At 44.3% G+C, this 18,098-nt stretch overlaps 4 protein-coding genes across 4 annotated transcripts in view; all 4 read right to left on the minus strand.

Annotated features, from left to right (window-relative positions):
* Window positions 1-9,362: 9,362 nt before the first annotated feature.
* LOC106811159 (phosphomevalonate kinase-like) lies at window positions 9,363-11,443 on the minus strand. Its single transcript, XM_014814702.1, has 2 exons — window positions 10,808-11,443; window positions 9,363-10,768 (listed from the first exon to the last, which is right to left on the minus strand). Exon 1 carries the CDS (start codon window positions 11,416-11,418, stop codon window positions 10,825-10,827), a length of 594 nt encoding a protein of 197 aa, XP_014670188.1. The 5' UTR covers window positions 11,419-11,443; the 3' UTR covers window positions 9,363-10,768; window positions 10,808-10,824.
* An 83-nt stretch (window positions 11,444-11,526) lies between these two features.
* LOC106811162 (trafficking protein particle complex subunit 2-like) lies at window positions 11,527-15,707 on the minus strand. The gene is made up of 4 exons (XM_014814704.1): window positions 15,470-15,707; window positions 14,527-14,641; window positions 11,711-11,836; window positions 11,527-11,607 (listed from the first exon to the last, which is right to left on the minus strand). The coding sequence occupies exons 1-3, from the start codon at window positions 15,679-15,681 to the stop codon at window positions 11,738-11,740; spliced, it is 426 nt and encodes a 141-aa protein (XP_014670190.1). The 5' UTR covers window positions 15,682-15,707; the 3' UTR covers window positions 11,527-11,607; window positions 11,711-11,737.
* Window positions 15,708-15,978: 271 nt separating this feature from the next.
* On the minus strand, window positions 15,979-16,589 carry LOC106811163 (ragulator complex protein LAMTOR4-like). The gene is made up of 2 exons (XM_014814705.1): window positions 16,362-16,589; window positions 15,979-16,139 (listed from the first exon to the last, which is right to left on the minus strand). The coding sequence occupies exons 1-2, from the start codon at window positions 16,505-16,507 to the stop codon at window positions 15,995-15,997; spliced, it is 291 nt and encodes a 96-aa protein (XP_014670191.1). The 5' UTR covers window positions 16,508-16,589; the 3' UTR covers window positions 15,979-15,994.
* Window positions 16,504-18,098, minus strand: part of LOC106811160 (SAYSvFN domain-containing protein 1-like) — a 2,657-nt gene continuing 1,062 nt past the window's right edge. The window contains exon 2 of the mRNA XM_014814703.1: window positions 16,504-16,932. Within this exon, the coding sequence (XP_014670189.1) occupies window positions 16,591-16,932 (342 nt within the window). The 3' untranslated portion in view covers window positions 16,504-16,590. The remainder of the gene's footprint in view (window positions 16,933-18,098) is intronic.

Genomic DNA, 18,098 nt, shown 5'->3' on the forward strand with positions numbered 1-18,098 from the left:
TATATATATATATATACATATCACAGAGTCGTACACGGGGCAGGAAAAGGATGAAGAGGAAGGCTACACTCACAGTGAAGGAGTCATTGGCCAGTATAGCTACCAAGCGAGGGATATCCGATATAGCATCCCATCATCGAAATTTTGCAGCGCGTACAAGTTGAAAATGCACTCGTAAATCCTACTCTATAAACGATCGCCTAATGTGTTTAATTTATTCCGGATAAATTTAGAGTATGTTTTGACAGATTTAAATTAACTTACCCGCCAGCACCAGTAGCGCTTGCCAGAGAACTCGCGAAGCGGGAACGTTGACTAATACTGCCCTGCCTGAAAACATATTCCTTCCTTCCACGATTTTAAATCGCCGACGAAAATGTACGTGCACTTAGTCGTCGAAGGTGATCATGTTATATTTTGTACTCCGATTGTTTTTCGCGTGATTTTCTATGAGGCGATCTCTCTGGTTGCGACACACACTATGGCCTCACATGGAACATGCTAGCAGTGCACGTATACTAAATAAAAATGCTCACATCGGACTGTGGACTTCCTATTTGCTCTGACACCGGCATAAAATTTCTCTTATTTGCTCGTCTCGCTATAGTCTGGCCTGCACTTGCGCAGTTGCTCGCCCATGATACAGGAACACCGAAAGGTGAGTCACAATTTTTTTCTTATGTATACAATCGTTCTATGAACTCTCGAAAGCGAATGAGTAGAGAAGCGACTCAAATCGACAGCACATGCGAGAACCCATATAAAACCGATATTGCCGATTTTTCCGACAGCTAAACAAACAGATTCGATAATGCGAGACAAGCAGATCGGGCGGGGTAAAAACTGTGGGGGCGATCTCTGTCGACCACACAGCAACGTGCGCGCGTGCACTGCGCCATGTAACCGCGACACCCACCACCACTCACGCGCCCCAGACACACCGTACCCACAGCTGCCTGTCTCCCCCCATCCCATCTCCCACCCCTGAACTTTCACGCAAAGTTTAACGTTGTTGTAATAGTGTGAGAAATAAAAATAAAAACGCAGTCACGTGGCGAAAAGGTTACGTTGAGAAATGCCATTGACTGGAACCACGACGTAGTCCAAGAATCATCCACGTCATGCGATGACGCACAACATCTCACACGTACAGGATATATATATATATGTATATATATATATGTATATATATATAATTATGATATATACCTCCTTCCCCTAGGACTCACACACATTCTTTCCAATTATGCCCTCTGATCAGTTAGAGAAATATACTTGACATCCGTAGGCCTACACAATGGCTGCCAATAATATTCCAACTGTAGTAACTGTACAACTGTGTGTTTGTATAAACTACAAATCTAAATACACACACGTGTAGCAATCTACCCACGTCAAAATATTGCAGCTGAAGGCTTTCACGTAAAGCATTTTTATTCGGTTATTTCAATCCACAACGAAATTTCTTTGTCTGTGCCTACGTTCGCACGCCTACGTACGCGTGCACCCTCGCACCTCACATCTCTTCATCGCCTCAGCGGCGTAATTTTCCAACGGATGTCCGTAGAACACGTACATAAGTGTCCGGCATGGCAATGCCCCGAGCGCGTTTATGTTTTAGGATGCCGCGCTTAGGCTAGTGTAAATGTTACTATATATTAGAAAATGTTTTGCATTACTCCAGCGACTCAATTTGCTAGAGTTCTCACCCTAAGCATGGTATAAGCCTAAAGGCCCCGTCACACCATAGCGTATGCTGAAACCTATGAGTTGCGTGTAAAAAATATTTTTATACGCACCAAACGCAACCTAAATCAACAATTTTGTCAATTTCTAAAGGCCCCGTCACACCATAGCGTATGCTGAAACCTATGAGTTGCGTGTAAAAAATATTTTTATACGCACCAAACGCAACCCAAATCAACAATTTTGTTAATTTCTAGCCTATTCAACCTATGGGTTGCGTGTGAGTTGCGTGTCGGGTTGCGTGTGGGTTGCGTGTGGTTGCGTATGGGTTGGTGTAGGTTGCAGAACTGACTTATGATCTCACCAATCTCTGCAATCACCAAGGTGCGTACGAGTTTGGCGACGTGCGAGTTTGCGTGCCGAGTATGCGCTGTGAAGTGCGTGCAGACTTAACGAGATTGTGTTTGAAGCTTGCGTTCAAACTTACAAGTTGGCGTCTGGACTGCGTGCTAGTTGCGTGCTAATTGCGATATCGGTCACGTGGTAAAAACTGTATATAAAGAACGCTGTTAATTAATAAAAACACTGTAATAACGGTAAAACTGCATGTGGAGTACTTGGGTCCCGAAGGCCAGGTGGGCCGCAACGTGACTGCCAGCTTCAGGCGCAGGGTCGGCAGGGGCAGCCTAGTACTTGGTGGTTTGGCTTGGTGATGCGAGCACCAACTCTCGGCGTAGCGAGCTCATCGTACATCTCGGGGGGGGGGGCATCCTCATGAAGTTTCTTGAATGCACCTTGGGTCCTTCGTTCCGGACTCCACCAGAAGCTGGTCTGTGAGCGACCAAAGTCCCAAGCGCACTGCTAATTATGTCGCTAACCACCTCTTCTTCTTCTTCTTCTCTTCTTCTCCCCTCTGTTATTTATTCTGTATGATGTTGGAGTGCTAAATTTGACAGATTAAACTGATATCCAATAACAGCAAGAGGTAGCTCGCATGTTGTCCACCTCGGAGGTCCACCAACAACTGACACCCGATACTAGAAAAGTCCAATTATTTATACCATTTCTCAACTACGTCATGTAGTACGCAAACTAACACGCAACTCACACGCAACTAACTAGGTGGGGATCACGCTGGGATACGCATAATAGGTTGAAGCGTACGCTACTTCCACGCTACATGATCGCGCCAGGCACGCAACACGATCGCACCATATCGCAACAGTTCACGCACACATTTCGCAACAATGTACGCTTACCAAAACATGGCCAGATCCTCAATTTTGGACTGCGATCACTTGGCGTTCATACTTATGAGTTGCGTACGATGTTTGCGATCGTATTGCGGATGTGTTCCGTGCATAGCGTACCTGTTGCGTCCGCTGTTGCGTATAAATTGATCGGAGACATTCGGCAGAGAATTATTGAACAGTTCAAATTTTGAAACTTTAAGGCCCGCGTCACACCATAGCGTATGCTGAAGACCTATGAGTTGCGTGTAAAAAATATTTTATACGCACAAACGCAACCAAATGCAACAATTTTGTCAATTTCTAGCCTATTCAACCTATGGTGTTTGGCGTGTGAGTTGGCGTGTGGTTGCGTGGGGTTGCGTGTGGCGTTGGTATGGAGGTTTGCGTGTGGGTTTGCGAATTGAACTTATGAGCCCGGCCAATATCTGCGATCCACCTCGCGACGAGTTGCTGTGTACGGTTGCGTGCCGGAACTTACGAGATTTGGCGGTTGAGTTGCGTTTCAAAACTTACAAGTGCGCAATTGGCCTGCGTGCTAAGTTGCGTGCGTATTGGCGAATATCGGTCACACGTGGTAAAAACCTGTAAATATAAAACCTGTTATAACGGTAAATACTGCATGTCGGAGTACTTGGGTACCGAGGCAGGTGCGCAAAGTGCTGCCCAGCTTCAGGCCGAGGGTCCAGGAGCAACCTGTATCTGGTGTTTCTGGCTTGTGATGCGAGGAAACTCTGCGCGTAGGCGCTCAATCCGTAAGTCTGCGCGGGGGCATCCCTCATGAGTTCTTTGAATGCACGTTGGTCCTTGTCGGAGTCGACGCAGAAGCTGGTCGTAAGAGACCAAAGTCAAGGCGCCTGCTAAAGGCCGCCGATCACACCATAGCGTATGCTGAAACGGCTATGAGTTTGCGTGTAAAAAATATTTTTATACGCACAAACGCACGCCAATCAAGCATTTTTGCTCAATTATCTAGGCGCTATTAAACTATGGGTTGGTGTGAGTTTTGCGTGTGGGTTGCGTGTGGGTTGCGTAATGGTTGCGTGTGGGTTGGCGAACTGAAACTTATGATCGCCACAAATATCTGCGATGCACGGCTGCGTACGAAGTTGCGTGCGAGTTGAAGTGTGGTTGCGTGGAGAACTTACGGAGTTTGGCGTTTGGAGTTGCGTTCGAAACGTTCCAAGTGGTTGGAAGCTGCGTGCTAGTTGCGTGCTAATTGCGACTATGCGGTCTACGTGGTAAAAACCTGTAATATTAAAACCTGTAGGGGTAACGTAAAAACTGCATGTCGAGTATTGGTAGCCGCGAGGCAGGTGCCGCAGCAAGTGACTGCGGCAGCTTCAGGCGCAGGGTCCCCAGGGGCTAACTGTACTTGAGTGTTTTTGCTTGTGATGCGAGGAACACAACTTTCCGTAGCAGCTCATCGTACGGATCTCGGGGGGCATGCCTCATTGAGTTCTTGAATGCCGCTTGGTGCGCTCGTTCGGAGCTCCACCCGAAGCTGTCGTAGAGACGGCTAAGTCAAGGCTCCTGCCTATACTATCTATGGTTAACACCCACATCTATCTTTCTTCTTCTTCTTCTCTTCTTCTTCTTCTTGATTCTTCTTCTTCTTTTCTCCCTTCTGTTTACCTTCTATTCTGTATGGTTGGAGTGCTAAATGACTCAGATTAAAACTGATATCCATATAAGCAAGAGGTAGCTCGGCATGTTGCCACCTCGGAGGTCACAACACTACTACCGGATCTAGAAAAGTCGCAATTATTTATACCATTTCCCACCCACGCATGTAGTACGCAACTAAGCAACGCAACTCCAGCGACGCACCTAATAGGTTTTTTGGATACGCTGGAATACAGCCAGCAGTAGGTTGGGGGATACGCTACCCACGCAACATGATCGCAACACGGAACGCAACACGATCGCGAACATGATCGCAACAGGTAGGACACATTCGCAAGCTGTCGCTACAAAACCTGGCAGGATAACGTCAACTTTGCACCGCCTCCGCGCATCCCCACCTGCGTTCATAGCTTATGAGGTTGCGTACCTAGTTGCGACTCGCGTGTTGCGATCGTGTTGAGCGATCGTGTTGCGATCGGTGTTCCGTGCGTAGCGTACCTGTTGCGTCCCGTTGCGTTTATAAATTGATCGCAGGCATTCGGCCAGAGAATTATTGAATAGTTCAAAATTTCTGACTTACTGCTGCGTGTGTTGCGATCACCTGCGTGCTTGTTGCGGCAGTACTTCAAAACGTATAAAAGCTATTAGTTGGCGTGTGGAGTTGGGCGTTTTCGGAACTTATGCCACGTATTTTTATTCGCAACCGATGACGCAGCTGGTGATCGCTATGGTGTGACGGCACTTTACTATTGCGGAGTGGTCTGCGATCACGCTGCGTGCTTGTTGCGTACTTCAAACTATAAACCTATTAGTTTGCGTGGTGAGCTTGGCCGTTCGGAACTTTTGCCCACTATTTTTTATTCGCAACCATACGCAACTGGTGATCGCTATGGTGTGACGGCACCTTAAGTAAAAGGATGAAGCGTTAGAACGTGTTCGCGTTGGAAAATGATTACTATGATATTATATATATATTATGTCGCGCGCGTTTAATAGCAGCAGCTTTAAACGTTTTTTTTTATCTTATTATATTGTCAGAAACATTATTATTAGTAGTTATGACATTAAAAGTCCAGATGTTGAAGTGAAGTGTCATGTACAAAAGTATTGACATTTTAGACATTACGATATTTCTGATAACGTTCCCCTACTCTGGTTTAGTTTTTCTTCAACAAGGTATCAACGAATGCTTCATTTCAGCCCTTAAAAAATGATGTGTAGGCCTATATAAAATAAAGTTAATCGTTATAGTTCGAACAGGTCGTAGCCCATTAATGCAGGTGCAATTCACGGAGTTGGTAGTAGATCCAACGCTCGGGCCGCATTTGAAAATCTCTTGGAATATTTTTCATAAACTCATTTTGACTCATAAAATTTCTCACGTACACCGTTCACGTTATTTAAAACTCCTGAAATGCACACCTTCCCGGGCCTATTCTTTATTGTCAATCGCACCATAGATATATATATATCTCTCTATGGTCGCACGTGTTCTGTACGGCGACGTGGCTTCGACGACCTTAACTTGTAGGATAACAATCTTATGAACAAGAAGGGTCCAACAAAGCTAAATTCGCCAGAGATTGAGGACTTATCGCTGCGGTGACTGGTGAGTGTGACAAATATCTTTGTTTTGCTTTAGCAGGTTATTAACCTGAGAGATTTCATGAAACTTCTTCCTAGCCATATTCATCATGTACGTCATGCTGTCTCTGCAGGTTTTTCAGACGCTCATAAAAAAATTATTCGCGCGTGTGTCAGCGCACGCTTGGTTACAGTGGTATCCCAGCTACTCTGTTGAAATCACACATATAAAATAGAGAGCCCAGTACTTGCTGTGTAAACTCTCCCAATCTGCAATACATCTGATTCTCACCATAGATATATACATAGATATATACAAACACACTGTGTTTGTATAATACTATATACAATACATGTATCTATAATCTCACTTTGATAGGGCATACAGTTTTATCGAATTTCTGCTAGAGCCCACACGCAGTATTTTGCCATGATAAATATGTACTTGTAGGTTATCTATGATCTCACTTTGATATTGCATACAGTTTTCTCGAATTTCCACCATACCATATAGTGAATGCTCAGGTATATGTTCATGCCCGGTATCTGTTAAAAGAATTACTATTCCCGTTGTTATTATGTATATAAAATGGAGAACCCATACGCAGTATTTTACCAAGATAAATATGTACATGTATATGTTCATGTATCATGTTCATGTTCATGTACATCTATGTATACATGTATCTATGATCTTACTTTGATAGGGCGTTTTCTCGAATCAGGCCCGTAGGAACTAGGGGGGGGGGCGCCTGCCCCCCTCCAATAATTTCCAGAAGTTTGTTTAAGTTACAGCCACTATCAATTGTCCAAAAATAACTAAAAACAGTTTCAACATTAATACATTGATTTTTGGACAAGTACACACTGATACATTTCAACAGCATAATGACCATGCATGTGCACAAAGAAGTAACAAAGATTATATCAACCTGTTCATAGGCATTTTATTTTCGGGATTTTTTTTGATAAGTCGACAAAATCTTCAATACATTCCACCGCCACACCGACCGAATAGACATATCTATTCTTGGACATTATGTGTTGCTCATCACATACATTAACTATGTATATAACCGTTTGTTACATAATGCACATATCATTCATGCACGTTTCATTCTTTTCTCCCAGCTTACATGTACAATGTAACATTTGCAATGCCAGAATGCACGAGAAAGCGTCATTTCAATATTAAAAATTAAAAAATTTGACACCCCCGTTCCAGGCCATCCCCCCATCTCGGCGCTTTACGCCCCTCACACACTCTAAAGCGCGTCTATAACCCATTGCCCCTCAATTTCATATACCTTCCTACGGGCCTGTCTCGAATTCTTGCTATACTATAGTAAATGCTCAGATATACGTTCATGCCCGGTATCTGTTTATAGAATTACTATTCCGTTGTTATTATCAGGAGTAGATAAAGAGAAAGATAAAGAGTTCCCTTTATCTACTCCTGTTATTATGCAAATAAAATGGAGAACCCATACGCAGTATTTTGACATGATAAATAATGCCACTATGTTAAAGACACCTTGTCACACATAGACAACTTCCAATCGCAATACTTTCACATTGGTGATATTAGCCTGGCCAGGCTCTGCGACTGTTTCACGCCATGACGTAGTGAAAGGTGTTCAATCCTAGTTTGGGACCCCTGTATATATAGTTCGCATATGTATGCTAAACTAGGGCTGCTAAACTAGGTCTGGGCCGCGAAAAAGCGAGGTTGCTTGTAGCCAGAGCACGTGCTATATGGTATCAGGACAAATACCCCCCAGACAATCACCCCCAGACAATTACCCCCGGACAATTACCCCCGAACATTTACCCCCCCCCATGCCATTCACCCCCTCTAGCCTCCTCCCTCCTTCCTCCTCCTCCACGCACTTTCTCCGCCACCAATGCTACTCGCTGCCTCCACCACCTTTATCCGCTTTCCTCCTCGCAGCAGTACCTGGCCCTGCCGCTACCCTCCTCCTTCTCTACCCTCCTCCACTCTGCCCCTCGCTTCTGCTCTTCCTCTTCCTTCCTGGCCATCTCTCATCCTCCACGGCTTCTCCGTCCTTCTTTCCTCCTCCACCTTCTTTCCCCTCCGCTCCTCTCTCCTCCTCCAACTTCTGCCCTCCTCTCTCCTCCTATCCACCTTCTCCCCCTCCTTCCTGCCTCCACCTTCTCTTCTCCTCTGCCTCCACCACCTCTCCCGCCTCCTGCTCTTGCCCCTCACCTTGCTTTCCCTTCCTCGCTCGACCTCCTCCCTGTATCACTCTCCCCGTATCACTGTTCAACAATAAATAATAAACACCAAGTGAGTAATTGTCCGGGGGGTAAATGTCCGGGGGGTAATTGTCTGGGGGTAAATGTCCGGGGGTTAATTGTCTGGGGGGTGATTGTCCGGGGGGTGAATGGCATGGGGGGTAATTGTCCGGGGGTGATTGTCCTAGAACCGCGTACACACATATATATATATACACGTACGTGGTTCTATACGTCTATATATATGTGTGTACGCACGTATATATATAGTGCGTCACAGTGCGTGTATATACGTGCTATGTTGTAGCTATGGTTATTGTACCACTGGTATATATTCGTCGTGTTTATTCTTCTTCTAGTAATTCTGATTAACCGGGGTCTTCCACTATTGAGCATTGAATCAATAGTCTTCTATCTTCATCACAATGAATGCATGCAAATGTCATTGATGAATTGTTGGCAATGTCATAATGCAGGGCCGTAGCCTCTGGGGGGGGGGGGTTCAAGGAGAGCAGCTGCCCTAGCTTTTGGAGCAAAATTACAAAATAAGCTTCGCTAATAACCGTAAATAACCCTAACCTGATTTTTTTGGTCACTTATCCGTGAAAGCCTTGTCTCAGACCCACCCCTACCACACTATGGACGTCAATCAAGAGCTGTGCCTGTCGCTCATCATTACACAGTTGAGTCAAGAAATTTTGCCCCCCTCCCCTAACAATTTGCTCAGCCTACGGTCCTGGAACATTTAATCAATATTCTTCTATCATCATAATGAATGCATGCAAATGTCATTGATGAATTGATGGCAATGTCATAATCTAATGAGAGTAGACTAAGCACGTGTTATGCTTGTCTATGCGTAAACTGATTAATCAAGTTTAATCAGGTCTTCATTTTCACATGTAGATTTCATTAAGTATATATACATTATAATGATATGATGACTAGAAACAACAACTGTTACTTATAGTAACACCGGCTTTATTTATTTCAAGCTTTTCCATGTACATGTGTCAACTGGAAGATTAAATTGTAAACGGAAACTGCTGCGTTCTAATTGTGTCACCACAATGAACCCATGCACATCTTTATTGATTATACCAGCGGTTAATAATGACAAATTTGTCATTATTAACCGCCTGATTATACATAGGTTCACCCTAACACAGCGTGTATGTAGGTTACAACTATAGAAATATATAGAGACACTAGATAGTCGCTAACTAGTATTATTTCTATAGTTACAACACGCAGACTGAAATTCTGAGTCGAGCAGCTGAACAGTTTTTCCAGCTATTTTTCTCATTTTCACATGATCTACAGACACTCCTACCCTGTAAACTGGAGCAGCAAACGTTACCAATTACTGGGTTTTGGTGATTTCAATCTTCCCACTTTTCTGTTAGTATACTGATAAAGTATGGTGGCCAGGTGCTGTAAAAATGCCTGTGCTAGAGCCAGTCCCCATTAACTCCACACACAATTAGGCATACAACATTATATTACCATGAATATATGTATACACTTATCACATACATGCCTACTCATACTATGAGTATATATATACATATTTATTTATGTATTTATTTATTCATGACATTACTGTATGCTCACACGTCTGTACAGTCACGGGGCCAAATGACCCGACTACATATTTCGACTTCCAACCAAAACGTAAACTTAGAAGATTTTTTCACACATTAGCTATTAGTTGCATAGCTGACCAGATTTGGCTGAGGACATGATCACCTCGACATAAATCTTGAGTGGCTTAGGTCGCAATGTGATTCCATGAGTACCATCCAACAGCCTCGATCACACTTCGTTAATGACAGCTTAGGACCTAGTTAATGATAAGGAATGTTTACAGAATACTAATTAATCCAACTCATTACGTTTTGTCCTAAACAACAACTAGTATCTAAACATCATTTCCAAGTTTTATCTTTATAAGAATTGTCATTACTTTACGACTACAACGACGATTAATTTCGATTTCAAGGTCGTTAGAAGTGGTTAGAGGTCACTCAGTAACATTGCAAATACCATTAGCTACTAACAAACTAAATCAAAACTGTAGCAATGCCGACAAAATGTCCGTCGCCTTGCTTCACAAACTAGCGCCATCTAGCCTGGACTGTGCCTCGCTTCACAAACTAGCGCCATCTAGCCTCAACTGCGCCTCGCTTTACAAACTAGCGCCATCTAGCCTGGACTGTGCCTCACTTCTCAAACTAGCGCCCTCTAGCCTCGACTGTGCCTCGCTTCACAAACTAGCGCCATCTAGCCTGGACTGTGCCTCGCTTCTCAAACTAGCGCCCTCTAGCCTCGACTGTGCCTCGCTTCACAAACTAGCGCCATCTAGCCTGGACTGTGCCTCGCTTCACAAACTAGCGCCATCTAGCCTGCACTGTACCTCGCTTCACAAACTAGCGCCCTCTAGACTGGACTGTGCGTCGCTGTGCAACCGATCCAGGTGGCGCTCTAACGTCGTCTCGTTGCCGTCGTTCTCGACGACGTGGTCCCACGCGACTCCCTCGTCCAGTCCGCACTCCGACTCGGCATCGTCGACGCCCTCTGTGAACGTCCAGCCGCGCGCACGCCGCGTCGCCTCGCACGCGACAACCCGCACAAGCACCGTCTGTCGCGCGAATCGCCGCCGGAAGAACGCGACGTCCGTGCGGCGACGCGCGTCGCTCACAATCCACACGGGGGCGCCGGCATCGCGCGCGCCAGCCGCCGTCAGTTCGCAGAAGAAGTCCGGGTCGCGCTCGCGTTGCTCCTCGCCCCATCGGATCATGTCGCCACGGTAACGCTCCTTGTACGCGCTCGCGTCGAGCAGGCGCGCAAAGTCGAGGTCGTGGTCGCGCGCGTACTGCTCTTTTAGTGGCGCGGACAGCCTGTAGATGGCGCTGCAGTCGGCGCCGATGCGCTCACGCAGACGCTCGGCAACGTAGTCTTTGCCGCACTTACGCTTGCCGCTGAAAACGAAGACTACGCCAGGTTGCGCCGCCATCGTTCTCGTATCGCGTGAACGTAGTTAACTGCGGGGGCGCTTTCTACTCGAGGTTCGAGTTTGTTAGCAAATGTGGAACACACGTAGATAATTATGTGTTAGATATTGCGTCAAGCCTCTAGGTGTTTTACTGCTTCAAAGAAAAAATGTTCAATTGATGTTAATCCGTCGATGAGGAAATGTTTAAGCAGCATCGATCGACCACTGTTCTAGTATCCAAACAATGTTCATCGATTTATGTTCCAATCAGTGTCAATTGATCGAAGATCATACGTCAAATCGATATCATTTGACTGACAATCAAATGCTCAATTGACGGTTATCCAGTCAAGAACTTGCGAGCATATATCTGAGCTTTCCTGTCAAAGGCGACTGACTTGATGCGCGAGTTTGGTTCGTAGAACGGGTTCAGGGCATGCTACAAAGAGAAGAAAACACTTATTACAAAACGGCAACCTACTAAGCTGGCAACTGATATATGCACCAATTAGCTAGTTTACTATAGCTGGTAGAGTGAATTTACAGTATAAACACATATAGGATATTCCTGTACTGCCAATGTGTGCTTTACATTGCTCTGTAACCTGGACTGGAGTAGCATAGGTACGCACCACTGTATCACACTTATACCAATAACTAATTACTAATACCACATCATCCAATCATATCCTGATCATATGTACCACCCGTGTATCACAAAAAATTATAGTTCATCTATTATTAGTATTAACCACGTGTTCTGGGTACCACACACGCCTAGAACTTTTTTTTCTTCTGGACGTGCAAACCACCCACCCATGACTTCTAGAGAATCGCACCACCCCTGCCTTCCAGACATGTGTGCTACAACTTTCTAGACATTTGTGCCACCCATGTCCTCTGGCCCAGTATACCTCTGACATTCTACCCAGTCTACCAGCTATTTCCTCTAGCCATGCACACCATACCTATTTACCACCCCAGCTCTCTAATAGTTGTTCCACTTTCTGATAAAATGATAATTAAATTTCAATTTCAATTTTTTTAATTTTTATAAAATTTTCATGAGTAAGATTTTGCGAGACAGCTTATTAGACAGTAAACAATATGAATAGCGCTCTACTAAACACCGTCTGTGTGTAAAGATCAAGGCACCCACACATTGCCTTTGACTCATGCTGTCTCTATTTGCTTTTAGTCACATGGATCCTAACTGCAGTCTTAAGGACTTTGACCCGTCACTGTCTTCAAAACAGAAAAACTAATCATTTTCAGACGGGCACGAACTGTAGACACTTTAATAATAGCAAACTAGCAAATGTGAGGTTTTGCGGGTAGGCTCTTCCACTACAGAATACAGAGTCCGCATCAGCAATGCCCTACAAGAGCTGGGCTTTGCAAATTGTAATTCCGAGACTAGCAAACGTCCCAGTATGGTCGCTCAACTCTCCCACCACCCTTGTGCATTCCTGCAGCCTGGTATCCCTCACGTGTGTGTCTCTACCACAGTGTGGGTTGCTTCACTATGCAGAATCCATACTGGTAAGTAAAGTGCACCGGACCGTCCGAACGTTGCAGTATACAGAGGGGAAGGCAGGTTCTCTGGGGAAGTGGGTAGTCGAATGCACTGCTTTACTTGGACATACTATACAGGATTGTGTTGTTTGCCTGGGAGCTTGGGAAACAGGGGGGAAGGCAGGTTCTCTGATAATTTGGAAGTGGGTAGTCGAATGCACTGCTCTACTTGGACACATTTATACAGGATTGTGTTGTTTGCCAGGGAGCTTGGGAAACAGTGAGAAGGCAGGTTCTCTAAGAAATGGGAAGTGGGTAGCCGAATGCAGACACATTTATACAGGATTGTATTGTTAGCCAGGGAGCTTGGATGAGCCCTATCTAGCTCACAGGTAGCACATCAGGCCACAATTAAATGAAAGTGTCAATGACACTGTAGCTCACCACAAATAACGTTTTTATAATATTCAGATTTAGGCACTGCCTAAAAGCGGAGCTCCCGATGTGTAACGTGTAAGATTGAGAGGATACGCTTATTCCACGTAGCTGCTATGTACCACGTGACAATGGTGTTTCCCTGCCCATAACACAACTTTTGTCAAAGGTTAATTGGTTGCATGGAAGTGTTTACTTCGTATGAGTTTTTCTAGGCAGTAGCACACGGTTGCCATCTGTATATCGCAATAATAATTTATAAACCAAAATGAATCACAATTTGTGACAGTAGATGGCGCTATACCCGCTTTGTAGCGATGGCATTCGAAATAAATAGGTTATGCTGCGTTCCGACATGTTTTGTAAAACTTTACTCTAATATAGACGTTTTATCGGCAGGGTGAAGAGGAAATACCAATTTTGCATTAAAGATATTGTCAATGAAATCTTGTAAAACGAACCAGACGAGTGTGACACCACAGACTGTTTGTTATCTGCGTTTTTTGCATAAATTGCATAAACCTATCTAATTTGCATAATTTTTTTTTAAATATCAAAACCCCTAGGCCTTATTCATTCACATACCAAAAATTAGCAAAATCCGTTGAACCTGAACTGATTAATGGCAATTCCCATTTTTGCCAAAAAATTGCCGTGGCTCGAAAGTACATCGACTGGCGTGCTCCAAAATAGGACGTTCCATATGGGAGCATAGCAGTAACAACTATACCCAATTTCAAACATGTGGGTAAAACAGTTCCTGAGTTATCGTTGACCGAAGCGAAATGTTGACGGACGGACGTACGACGGACGACGACCCATGGCAATAGCTCAGCTTGACGATGTCAAGGTGAGCTAAAAAATCTTTATTTGCCCTCACCCGACCCAGGCTGAAAAGTTTGGGTAGGTAGGTAGGCTTTTTTTGTTTTGAGGGGGGTCTTTTTACAAATTCAGCATGGTGTCTACATGCTCAGGTGAGCTTGTGTGGAGATACCTTTTATGTTGAATGTTTGTTTTGTTTGGTACATATAATGTATTGCCTACAGATTTACATAATGTATAGTGATACAATTTGTAAAAAAAGAATAGGAAAGACCAATAAAAATTTTTGAGTCGGGCCCCTTTTTGGTGGGTGGGTCGGATGAGGGCATATGAACTATATTTTTATTATGGCCCCACCTTTGTGTAAGTCTCGTAGATCTCAGTGAAGAAGCTCTTAATGCCATCTTCGTTCTTTGCATCGTGCAGCATCACTAGTCGCATCCTGCCAGCCGTGACGAATGCCGACACAAACCTGCGTAAAAGTGCCCAAGATTTAATAGGATTACCCATGCTGCGTAACTCCATTATCATTTAGCACAGTCATTCAGGGTCGGAAGGTTTCAATTAACCTTAGTTATTGGACGTTTATATTCTTCATCTACATACGTTATTGTTAATGTGTAGCTCACATTGGAATGACAAGCTTTCCATACATTGTACATTTGTCTAATCATGTCATTGCATTGAAGTCAGGTTCCAAATACAACAACATCTAACAACCGTAACTCAGGATTTGTGGGATGACACATTTTATTTCTCTGCTAAACACCCCAAACGGTCTGTTATTGTTAACATCCTGCCTGGGCCCAAAACACATAATTTAATGTCATTGTATAAATACAGTATGAATCTAATTTCAATGACTCCAAACTCCCAATTTAACAAACATGAGATATGGAATCACCTCAGGCCTGATTAATCGATCACTCGTAAACATTGACTGACTTAACACACCATTCATTGAACCCTGAACAATCGTTCGGAACATCATCAAAACAAACGCACCACACGTTGAACCCTGAACAATCATTCGGAACAAACGAATGCATCACACGTTAAACCTCCAAGCTATCAGGGAGAACAACATAAAACGAACGCACCACACGTTGAACCCTGAACAGTCATTCGGAACAAACAAATGCATCACACGTTGAACCTCCAAGCTATCAGGGAGAACAACATAAAACGAACGCACCACACGTTGAACCCCTAAGCTATCAGGGAAAACATCATTGAAACGAACGCATCATGCGATGAACCCTAAAGCTATCAGTGAGAACATCGTCAAAAACGAACGCACCACTCGTTGAACTTGTCGACGATCTTCAGGTACATGTTGTTCGTCGTCCACAGTTGTTCCTCGACGAGATCGAGCGCCGCGTGTGCAATGAACTCGCTCAGATGTCGGTGGTCCTCCCGCTTCGCGTCGCTGCGCGACGCCGACGAATGCTCCATCTCGTAAACGGGGTTGTCGTGGTGACCGACCATCACAAAGTAGTAGTTGCCCGCCATCTTCGGCAGCTGCGATCGGATGCTGATGGCAAATTCTTTATTTGCCGGCGATGGTGGATATCGTAGGGCAGAGGTTCACGCTTATATTGTCTTGTATACCGTAGGGCAAGGATTCATGCTATTATTGTCTCGGCAGAGCGAAAAGATGTGAGATGTGGCGAGTCAAAAGTAGACAGCACTGCATTTGTTTTTCTTTGATAGCATTTAAGTTCGCGCACACCTACTGCTTATGCGTAACTCAAATTATTCCGGAGACGCGAGAGAGAAAAGGCGAGGAATAGCCAGCCTTATGTTCTTGGGAGAGGTTGTTGATCTATGCAAGAACAGGCTCCTGTGGGTTGTACCCACGCTTTGCGACGTACACGCGCTTGTTGGACAAGGTCACGACGTACATGAAGGTGTCAAATACCACTGACATGCGCTTAAACTGCTGACTACCATCAGATGTTAGTTGACCTCTGAAAAAAAACAATAAGTAGATGACAGGACTGATGATAATGTAATTTTTAAAGACATCGTGTCCTTACAATGAAAACAAGAACGTGTATACATGCATATAAACTAGCATGGAAATGAATTTATTTACTTGTTTTTTTATGCGCATGCAAAAATGTGTCACTGCACATGCACTTCCCTGAGACTACGTCTGTTGCAAAATTTTAACTGTTTAAATGGCGTACCTACTGCTGGCTTGAAGCATGCTCATCACAGACTTCGCTGCATGTTCCTCGTTCTGGAGTTCTCCCGTAGACGAGATAACGGCGCCATCTTCATTAATTACAAGCGTGCCGAGAATGTCGGGAATCTTCTCAATTATCTGCGCCATAGTGCCGACGGTCACCAAAGTTCTAAGTTTAGTCGTATATACGTAAATTCAGATTGGACAGTTCTTTCGTGGTAGGATAGATTTCAGATGAATCCGCCCCGCCTGATTCGTTGATCGAACTCTTCGGCGGTGAAGGTGCCGTCAATGCGTTCAAAGTCTCTGTTAAACACAGAGTAGGCGCTGGGTCCTTCCCTCACACCGGTCCGCGTGTTCAGGTAGACGAAAGCAAATAGCGACGCGACTAAATACACGCCGGCAAATTCGAGTTCGATGAACAATCCCAGGAGAATGATCCACAGCAGAAACTTTAGGATGGTTATGGCGCTGAACCACGAGCTGTCTGATCTAGGTGTTTCGATGTCAGCACAGGTAGGCGTCGATCCACCCTCAGAGGTTTCTTGATTCAGTCCCTGTGCTGACGATGCCTGTAAACACGAGATGGAATATTATCAGGAGTTAATAAAGACAAATACGTACGACAAAAAGTAGTGAAATCAGTACCAAATACGTGTCAAACTCCTTTGTCTTTATTAACTCCTGATATTATTATTAGACAATAGACGCAGAATGTGTTCAGAGACTCTGTGCTCAAAGCCTTTGCAGGAGGGTGGGCTAGAAAGTTATTCAATCTTGTTTTCCTGTCATGAATGGAGATCGCTTGACGTGATGCGGCCATGATGCCGAGGCGCGCCGAGGATTGACACTTTATGTCTTCCAATCACAGTCTACGCCGCACCTCTCTATTATAATTTCTAGGTATATAATACCATTAGAGCACCAAATCGCCGATCTCAGGAACTAGGGCATTCTGCTAGGCTAGAACGGTTTCCTACGATAGAGTTCGGCACAAATACGAAAATAACACGCTGTTTAGCGCACTGCGCTAGGTCCTTCTGTTGCATTTTCACATCTCCGTAATCAGAATAAGCCCCGCCTTCTTCGTTGATGGACATGAATGGGGCATGACCGACGTTACCAGTTCCTGTACCTACTGTCTTTCCCCAGCCTGTTTACTTTTCGTAAATAACGAAATGCCCGGCCGATGCATCGAAGAGAATTTTCTGCATTTTCACTCGCTGTCGGAAGTGAACGAGTGCATTATTCATTGAACAATTCAGCAAAACAGAGCACATGCACGACAGAGGTTGGAATGTTCGGAGCCAATGTTTACATGCCACAGCGCCATCTCTTGGATGTTTTATAAGTAAATATGGGGATTTTCAATAAAATAATGCGTTTTTAATGAATTTACCACGATTTACGTATAGAAACTATATATATTTTTACTAATTTCTCCGTATCTTTCTTTGGAGTTTTCATCGTCTTTCAATGCCTTTCGGTAGATTTTTCTGCATTTTCTGCGTGATTATTATTTTGTGCAGGCACTCATTTTGGAAATCCTCCAACATTTTTACTGCTTCCTTAAGTTAAGTTAGTCCATGTTTCACTGTTATTTAGGAAAGAAGGTAAAACTGTGCATTCGTATAATTTCACTCTTGCTTCTATAGTATGATTTCCATAATTTTGCTCTTCTGCCCATGATAATATTTCCCTCATCATAAACCTACATTTTTCAGTTCGGACTCTTATC

The sequence above is a fragment of the Priapulus caudatus genome, unplaced genomic scaffold (genome assembly GCF_000485595.1).
Source record: "Priapulus caudatus unplaced genomic scaffold, Priapulus_caudatus-5.0.1 Scaffold510, whole genome shotgun sequence".
Lineage (NCBI taxonomy): Eukaryota > Metazoa > Priapulida > Priapulimorpha > Priapulimorphida > Priapulidae > Priapulus > Priapulus caudatus.